At 44.7% G+C, this 9,894-nt stretch overlaps 2 protein-coding genes across 2 annotated transcripts in view; one reads left to right on the top strand and one right to left on the bottom strand.

Moving 5' to 3' along the window:
• Window positions 1-396: 396 nt before the first annotated feature.
• On the bottom strand, window positions 397-1,243 carry b9d2 (B9 domain containing 2). The gene has a single exon (XM_056275170.1). It carries the CDS (start codon window positions 1,145-1,147, stop codon window positions 620-622), a length of 528 nt encoding a protein of 175 aa, XP_056131145.1. The 5' UTR covers window positions 1,148-1,243; the 3' UTR covers window positions 397-619.
• Window positions 1,244-3,458: 2,215 nt separating this feature from the next.
• LOC130133026 (POC1 centriolar protein homolog A-like) overlaps window positions 3,459-9,894 on the top strand; it is an 83,590-nt gene continuing 77,154 nt past the window's right edge. The window contains exons 1-4 of the mRNA XM_056301912.1: window positions 3,459-3,630; window positions 7,675-7,854; window positions 8,113-8,220; window positions 9,053-9,168. Coding sequence (XP_056157887.1) covers window positions 3,470-3,630; window positions 7,675-7,854; window positions 8,113-8,220; window positions 9,053-9,168 — 565 coding nt within the window. The 5' untranslated portion in view covers window positions 3,459-3,469. The remainder of the gene's footprint in view (window positions 3,631-7,674; window positions 7,855-8,112; window positions 8,221-9,052; window positions 9,169-9,894) is intronic.

Here is a 9,894-nt window from a genome sequence, read left to right as displayed (position 1 = left end):
AAAGTGAGGACTAGCATTTACACATGAGACTGAAAGGCCAGCAGCACCTTGAGACTCAGAGAAGTCTAAAGGATCATAAGATCCTGTAGAGGGTGTAAGTACATGATTAACAAACTACTCAGATGTACATTTGTGCAAGAATTAATCATGAATTGCAGTATTAATAAGTATTTATAAACATCTATTAACACACTGACCACTGCTGCATGTCTCGCTTTACAAATGCTGAGTTCAGCAGTTACTAATACTTCATGCCTCGTTTGTGTAGTTGTGGTCCCGAGTTGTGCGGTGCGAGGCTAGGAAGCACTCGGGATTACAGACTTCGGGGTTCAACCTGAACTGCGTTTACCTTCCTGCGTCTGTCAACCTTGCGGGTGACATGCAGCTCCACGCTGGAAGGAGGAGGTGTTTGGCTAGTTCACGGTGTTCCCCGTGTCCTTCTGCCGTGACACAACCAAGAGACGAACCTCAGGAGTCTCCATACCATCTTTATTTACACAGGACTATCGTGACACGGAACAACACCTGTTCAAAGCCCGGTACCAGAGCGGAATGTGCGCGAGTCGCTCCTCCGCCTGTCCGTCCACAGTGCAGGACGGCGTGGTCGGCGTGGCGGTTTCTAACACTCCACACCGTATCTGTCGAAGTACCTCATGATGACGCCCAGCTCCAGCTCCACGCTGCCCATGGCCTCGGTGTGCAGCCTGTACCTGTCCGCCCCGCTGTAGATCAGGTCGGGCTGCCGCAGCTGGGGGCCGCCGCCCACAAACATCTGCTCCAGCTGCTCCTGCCAGGAGCCCAGCGGCCTCCAGGTGACGCAGCGGACGCGGTGGTGTCCCGGGCTGGACGGGACGTGACAGTACCCGTATCCGTACAGCTGACAGCGGCCGTAGCAGTCCTGGTGCCACACTTGCAGGTGGAGCTTGGGCCAGCCCTGAAGTCCTTTGGTCGCGTAGTGAAGGTCTATCGGATGGCTCCAGTACGCCATGTCTCCGACCTGAGGGAGATCCACCTGAGTCTGGCCTTCCTTCACACCCGACAGCAGTCGCCACGCACCTCCTGCGTGGACTCCCCACTTGCAGAAGAGGCTGCTGTTGGGGAAGCCGCTGGCCCCGACGATCTGCCCGATGATGTGCAGCTCCGCCATGTCACACAGATCCTCCGTGACCACACCGCAGGGCGCAGAGACCGGCGGAGGCAGATTATTATTACTCTAGCCCACAGTTACCCACAGTTACCCACAGTTACCCACAGTTACCTCCCTGGCAACCAGACCTGCTGCCGACGCCACGGATCAAATCCAAGCTCGTCTTCTTCCGAGTCGCAGCAGCGTGACGTTTTTGTCGCAGCGTTATGACGCTATAAGACGTACGTCGCAGCGTAATGACGTTTCAGCGGCGCCTTATTCGCCGGCGTTAACTTACCGACACCGTCTGAGACGTTACCGCAACATACAAGTGACCGCCACGCCGGTCCTCTCGGTCCTCTCACCGAGCGCCCCGCCATTCCTCTCGGTCCTCTCACCGAGCGCCCCGCCATTCCTCTCGGTCCTCTCACCGAGCGCGTCAGTTATAACTCATGTCTCACTCCAGAGCTGCTGGCGGCGCTGCGACTAGCGGCCACTTGGCGAGTTTCACCCGCGTTGGAAGGAGAGTTAGAGGGAAGGACGTCCGCACAGAGTAGACTGAAAAAGCGCCACCCTGGCCCACACGGGCTGTAACGTCGTCGTCGTCGTCGTCGTTGTTGTGCGATAGTAAGACAGCAGAGCCCCGCTTGTTTTCACCCGCCTGCCATTGGGCCGATGTCGGGGTGCGTTGCCTTCCCTGCTAGCAGCCCGGAGACGTCGTCATGGTAACCGCGATGACGCTGCGCCTCCGGACTGCAGCGGTTTACATGAGACATTTGTTGCCCCAAGAGTGACGTTCAAACTCCTCTCTCTCTCTCTCTCTCTCTCTCCCCCCCTCTCTCCCCCCCTCTCCCTCTTCAATGCAGTCTGACCCAACCCTGGAGAGGCATTATAAGGGCCACAGAGACGCTGTGACGAGTGTGGACTTCAGCTGTAACACGAAGCAGATGGGTAAACACTGCGGCTCTTGTGTGTGCTGATGTGTGCTGATACTTGTCCTGCTCTCTGCTGATAGCCAGGGATTCATTTTGGGGATGGGGGTCGAAACATATATTTGTCTTCCACATGCGCTTGTGATTTCCAGGGACGTGCGTTAGGTTTGTGTGACTGACCTGCAGGTAGACCAAATGTGACAAGCGGCTGCAGGAATGGAGCTAGTCGTGTAGTTTGTTGGACAGCCAGAGGCTCGGTGACAGTTTCTCTGAAAACGATTCATTAGGCCTACACTATGAATAAAGACAACAACACGCTGTTGTAGAGGAGCTCAAGCAGGAGTCGTGACAACTTTCTCTTTCAGTTACACAACGTGCACCATTTATTCCTTCACCATAACAGCAACGACAAAAACCCGCGCAGCGGAAGTGTGTCCCTGCGAACCCGAACCGAGAAAACAGCAGCTGTAAACCAACGTTCCTACCAGCTCAGTAAGGGGAATTATGTATCCCCATAACCACTACACTGTCTTATAGACCCAGGCCTATGCATCCAGTGCCTCATCACTGTCCCCCTGAGGTGACGCTGAGCTGACGGGTTGGTACGATGGCGGATAGCGAGGAGATCCCATTCTTTCCTCCCGTTACTACTGACACGGGTTGGATTACATGGATGTCTGTATGCTATGAAACACAAACACAGTTATGGTGCTGTGCCGTCGGTCCCTAATTCACCCAAGTCAAGATTTAATTGATGTCGGTTCCTTAATGTTTTTCCTTCCTCAAAACTTTTATAGCATTTCAGCACACTCCAACATGGTACATTTTTTGACGGCTTATACCGCATAGAGTTCTTACCATATCTGACATGTCACCCGCCTCTATGCTGTGTGTGTTCAGGGTCCTCTGCTGAGACAGCCACACTTTCAGTCACTTTACTCAGCTTGTTAACACACACCCACACACACACACACACACACACACACCGCTTGCCCTACAGCCCCCTGCAGGATGTCACTGCAGTGCAGTCACTTGGAAGCAGGAGGTACAAATCAAGGAAGAATTCAGAGTGATAGTAAATGATTTGTGCTATATTCATTTTTAATACTAAACCGGGAATCAATAAGGTGAAGGCAAATATATTTCTTCCCATTTTTTGCGTGAGTGAATGGGGGTGGGTGGGTGTTGAACACAAACTCCAACCTCCTGGCTATGCCACTGGTCCTGATATGTTTCTGTGTGGTTGAGTGTAATGGTATGAAATTGTATTTTGTGTGTCTGTGGATGAGTGTGTTTTGTTGTATCAAACCTGGGTAGTATTGAAGTGTACAGCTTTTTTTTTTTTTGGGTCTGTATCTGTTTTCATGTGTCTTCACGAGCGTTGCCTCTGTCTCTCCCAGCCACCGGCTCTATGGACTCCTCTGTGATGATCTGGAACCTGAAGCCTCAGATGAGAGCCTGTCGTTTCACCGGACACAAAGACGCCACGCTGTCGGTGCAGTTCTCCCCCTCGGGTCACCTGCTGGCCTCCGCCTCCAGAGACAAGACTGTTCGCCTGTGGGTGCCCAGCATGTGAGTTCTGAGGGACACCTGCTTGTGGTACTCCCTCTGGTGGGCGGGTTATGGCAAAGACGTAGTATCTCTCTCTTCTCTTTATTCTTGTCTGTCTGTCTGTCTGTCTGTCTGTCTGTCTGTCTGTCTGTCTGCTTGTCTGAATCAGGGATGGGCATGAGCACTTCAATACTTGAAGACTTGTACAGAACCTCAGAATTCCAAACGGTTGGTGTACATCCACTAAAATTACAGCCCTTGTTCCCGAAATGTTTAGACAGTATGGAGAATGCTAATAAAAACCGCAAGCAGTGATTTATAAATTCTATTTCCGCTGTACTTTATTGAAAATACTACAACAACACATTATTTGATGTTTTACGTTGTGAATTTAGTTTTTGTTTTTTTTTTGGACCTGACACTGATAACAGCTTGGGTGTTCCTTTTCCTCTTTGACCCGGAAAACAATGGCTTTTTCTTTTTTTTTCTTTTTTTTCAAAGACAATGTGAAATGTTGACTTGTTGGACTCGTTGGTCCACAGACAGGATTCAACTGTGCTGCTTTCCACGTCAGGTGAGACTGAGCCCAGAGAAACTGGCTGGGCTTCTGGACAGTGTGGACGTATGGCTTCTGCTTTGCATAGTAAAGCTTTAACTTGTGTCTGCGGATGCAGCAGCACATGGTGTTGACTGACAAAGGTTTACCAAAGTATTCCCGGGCCCGGGTCATGATCTCCATCACAGACACAGGACAGTTTTTAAGATGGTGATGTCTGAGGGACTGGAGGTCACGCACATTCACAAGTGGCCGTCGGCCTTGCCCTTTACACATGGAGATTTGGCCAGATCCCTCGAATCTCTTAATGATCTTGTGCACAGGAGAGGCTGAAAAGCCCAAAATCCTGCCGATGTGTCTTTGAGCAACATTGCTCTCACAGCGCTGGACTATTTGCTGACGCACATGTTGTTGGCAAACTGGCGAGCCTCGACCCATCCTTAGTCTTGAAGGACTAGGCCTTGTTTGGAGCCTTCTTATAACTTATATACTATAATTTGTATATTATAACACACGTCTCACTTCTTTCACAGCACCTGTTTCACATGACCTCGTTATTTCAACTTTTCACATCATTATACTCTTAAATTGCCCCGTCCCAACTTTTTTGGAACATGTTGCAGGCATCCATTTCACATTAAACGTATGTCTTCACAAAACAATGCAAATCATAAGGTAAAATATAAAATACCTTGTCTTTATACGGTTTTTGTTTGAGTACAAGTAAAAGTAAATTTACACATCACTACTTTTTGTTTTTATTAGCATTTTCCGTATTGGAAAGTCTTGGAAGTGGGGTTGTAAATATCTACCCACCTGTCTTTCTGTCTGTTCCTCTAAATTCTAAAAAGACTGTTAATCATTACAATTACAGCACATCACGCCTCTTGCAAACAATGATGACCGCCAAGCAGCTTGAGATCTGAAAATAATTTGAACAAACCGATGGATCAGCTGTTTAGTGCAAGATATACAATATCAAAGTTAACTATCGTAAGATATACAATATCAAACTTAACTATCATAAGATATACAGTATCAAAGTGAACTATCATAAGATTTACAATATTAAATGTAACTATCATAAGATATACAAAATCAAAGTTAACTATCATAAGATATACAATATTAAATGTAACTATCATAAGATATACAATATCAAAGTTAACTATCATAAGATATACAATATCAAACGTAACTATCATAAGATATACAATACCAAACGTAACTATCATAAGATATACAATACCAAACGTAACTATCATAAGATATACAATATCAAACGTAACTATCATAAGATGTACAATATCAAACGTAACTATCATAAGATATACAATACCAAACGTAACCATCATAAGATATACAATATCAAACGTAACTATCATAAGATATACAATATCAAATGTAACTATCATAAGATATACAATATCAAACGTAACTATCATAAGATATACAATATCAAACGTAACCATCATAAGATATACAATATCAAACGTAACCATCATAAGATGTACAATATCAAATGTAACTATCATAAGATATACAATATCAAACGTAACTATCATAAGATGTACAATATCAAACGTAACTATCATAAGATATACAATATCAAACGTAACTATCATAAGATGTACAATATCAAACGTAACTATCATAAGATGTACAATATCAAATGTAACTATCATAAGATATACAATATCAAACGTAACTATCATAAGATATACAGTATCAAATGTAACTATCATAAGATATACAATATCAAACGTAACTATCATAAGATATACAATATCAAACGTAACTATCATAAGATATACAATATCAAATGTAACTATCATAAGATATACAATATCAACTGTAACTATCATAAGATGTACAATATCAAACGTAACTATCATAAGATATACAATATCAAACATAACTATCATAAGATATACAATATCAAACGTAACTATCATAAGATATACAATATCAAATGTAACTATCATAAGATGTACAGTATCAAACGTAACTATCATAAGATATACAATATCAAATGTAACTATCATAAGATATACAATATCAAACATAACTATCATAAGATATACAATATCAAACGTAACTATCATAAGATATACAATATCAAATGTAACTATCATAAGATATACAATATCAAACGTAACTATCATAAGATATACAATATCAAACGTAACTATCATAAGATATACAATATCAAATGTAACTATCATAAGATATACAATATCAAACGTAACTATCATAAGATATACAATATCAAATGTAACTATCATAAGATGTACAATATCAAACGTAACTATCATAAGATATACAATATCAAACGTAACTATCATAAGATATACAATATCAAATGTAACTATCATAAGATGTACAATATCAAACGTAACTATCATAAGATATACAATATCAAATGTAACTATCATAAGATATACAATATCAAACGTAACTATCATAAGATATACAATATCAAACGTAACTATCATAAGATATACAATATCAAATGTAACTATCATAAGATGTACCCAATATACCCAGCATCTCTCCTCCACACATGTCCGCACCATCTCAATCTTGTCTCTCTTGCTTTGTCTCCAAACCGTCCAACCTGAGCTGTCCCTCTAATATACTCCTTCCTAATCCTGTCCTTCTTCATCACTCCCAATGAAAATCTTATCATCTTCATCTCTGCCACCTCCAGCTCCTCCTCCTGTCTTTTCATCAGTGCCACTGTCTCCAAACCATACAACATATTTGGTCTCACTACCATCTTGTAAACCTTCCCTTTAACTCTTGCTGGTACCCTTCTGTCACAAAACACTCCTGACACTCTTCTCCACCCATTCCACCCTGCCTGCACTCTCTTCTTCACCTCTCTTCTGCACTCCCTGTTACTGTCCAGCAGCACTGTGAGCCCCCTGAAGAGGAGCAGATAACTGTCCAGCTGACAGTTGACAAGTCACGTTTGTTTGCATGCTGTATATTTATTCGGTAGATTCATGAGATGGAAAACCCTTAGCCATTACTGTCTAATAAAGTGGTAAGACTTGCCCATGGTGAGTGTAGCTAACTTGCATAAATATGTGCATCATGTAGGTGCTGGGTACTTGAATACACGTCTCTAATTTCATGCGAGTACTAAAACAAGGACCTCAGGTCGAGTGCACATGCCTAGTTTGTGTGTCTGGTCATCTGACTATCAAGCGGTTTGATTTTTCTGGTTGTTTGCTTGAAGACGACCGACTAGAATTGGGACTGTCCTGTCAGCCCCTCCCCCTCTGCTCTCCAAAGGGAAGGTTGAAGTGCTAAGTAGAGTTTGTCTGACACCTCCGTGTACGAGTAAAGCCATGAAAATAACTTGGATTCCAACACCTCTGTGAAGGGAAGTGAAGAACGGGATGTCAGTGAGCTTGAAATGAAGGCTGTGTAATGACTTTCATATTCCTGTATACACGTGTAACTGTGTGTGTGTGTGTGTGTGTGTGGTGTGTTGTGTACAGGAAGGCAGACTCGATGGCGTTCAGGGCTCACACGGGCACCGTGCGCAGTGTTAGCTTCTCGGCTGACGGTCAGACTCTGGTCACCGCGTCTGATGACAAAACCATCAAAGTGTGGACGGTTCACAGGCACAAGTTCTTCTTTTCTCTCAGCCAGCATATCAACTGGGTCCGCTGTGCCAAGTATGCAATGTGCCCCCCCCCACTCACACACACACACACACACACCCACCCATACACACCCACACACAAGCCTGGTCCACATACAGTACTGGCAATACTGCGCCCCTCTCTGGGCCCTTCTGAGTGTATTTACTGTAAAACTGTCTCCCTGAAAAAGTAAAAAAACAACATAAATCGTGACTATGGTGTCGCTGTCCATTTGGGTGACGTTTCTTGTCACTACTGGATGAACACAAGTTGTTGGGTTTGCTGTTGCAGGTTTTCTCCTGATGACAGACTGATTGTGTCGTGCAGTGATGATCGGACAGTCAAGATTTGGGACAAAAACAGCAGAGAGTGTGTGCACTCCTTCTATGAACATACAGGGTGAGTCCGTCCAAGGAAACGTGAATACTCATAGTATATGAGAGAGGCAGAGGGAGAGAAGAGTCCAGGGTCTGAGTTCTCTACTGGCCGTCCTCTGTCTGGTTGTTTAGCATTTGTCTCTGTGGATGAGTGCAAGAGCTTGTTGCCTCAGACGTAAAAACTTTTTGGTTTTTTTTTTTCAGATTTTCTCCCATTTTTCTCCCCAAATTGTACCTGGCCAATTACCCCACTCTTCCAAGCCATCCCGGTCTCTGCTCCACCCCCTCTGCTGATCCAGGGAGGGCTGCAGACTACCACATGTCTCCTCCCATACATGTGGAGTCACCAGCCGCTTCTTTTCACAGTGAGGAGTTTCACCAGGGGGACGTAGCGCGTGGGAGGATCACGCCATTCCCCCAGTTCCCCCTCCCCCCCGAACAGACACTCCAACTGACCAGAGGAGGCACTAGTGCAGCGACCGGGACACATACCCACATCCAGCTTCCCACCCACAGACACGGCCAATTGTGTCTGTAGGGACGCGCGACCAAGCCGGAGGTAACACGGGGATTCGAACCAGTGATCCCCATGTTGGTAGGCAACGGAATAGCCCGCCACGCCACCCGGACGCCCCAGAACTTTTTGAATTTTAATTTGATTGTGTTCAGATAGCGGTCAAAGTCCTCCAGGTTTGTTTGTTTTCCCAATTGAATTGGTTTCCCAAACTGATCCTACAACAGAGATTCTTAGCTAGCTGGCCTGACCTGGCAAGACGGTTCATTAACTGAAATGTTCATAATGTCTCTGTCCTAATCTCATGTTTGTTTTTGTTTTTGTTTTTTCATTTTTCAAGATATGCAACCCAGGTGGACTTCCATCCCAGTGGGACATGTGTCGCTGCAACCTCCACCGACAACACCGTTAAGATATGGGACATTCGCTCTCACAAGCTGCTGCAGCATTACCAAGGTGAGGACCTGCTTCATTCAGCCGTCCCACTGGGCAGCTGAACAGAAACTTAGGATCTTTATTTTCCAAACTAAAGGGAAACGTTTGGGTTCATGTTCTTGGATGCGTCCATGTGGTAAACATGACCAGCAAACCAGCGCAGCAGTGGATCTGATGGACCACAGTCAACGTCCCATAAGACTGCACCATCAGCAGAGTGGAGACCGACCATAATAAAGCCACAGATCATTTGTGAGAGTAGACAACATAGTCCAGAAGAAATGATCTTCAAAACCTCATGGAATAAAAAGACCTGCAGTCCACATTCAGTAAAACATCAGTACTTCCACAGAGACACGTAAAGCTGTTTCTGTGAGGCTCTGAGCCACGCGGGGGATTGTAGAGAGGTTCAGTCCTTCTGTCTGACTGCTCTCCACTCTCCTATAGAGATTTCAGCTGTGCCGTCTAATAAAAGATAATATATCTCCCCTCTCCTCTCCTCTGAGATGTCATACAGAGATTATACTACAACTCTGAGGGGGATAGTTAGCAATGGTATGCCAGATTCGTTGGAAAATGATTTTGATTGAAGTGAGCTGGAAAAACCTTTTGGCTCATGTTTTGTCAAATAGATCTCAGAAAAGTTGAATCCGTGTCCAGATGAACTGATTCAACTTTTTTGGGATTTTTACGCTTGGATTATTGAATATGCATCGAGACATTTTCTTATTAGACATTTCTGTAGTC

The sequence above is a fragment of the Lampris incognitus genome, chromosome 2 (assembly GCF_029633865.1).
Source record: "Lampris incognitus isolate fLamInc1 chromosome 2, fLamInc1.hap2, whole genome shotgun sequence".
In the NCBI taxonomy this organism is placed as follows: Eukaryota; Metazoa; Chordata; class Actinopteri; order Lampriformes; family Lampridae; genus Lampris; species Lampris incognitus.
This window is presented reverse-complemented; position numbering and strand designations above follow the sequence as displayed.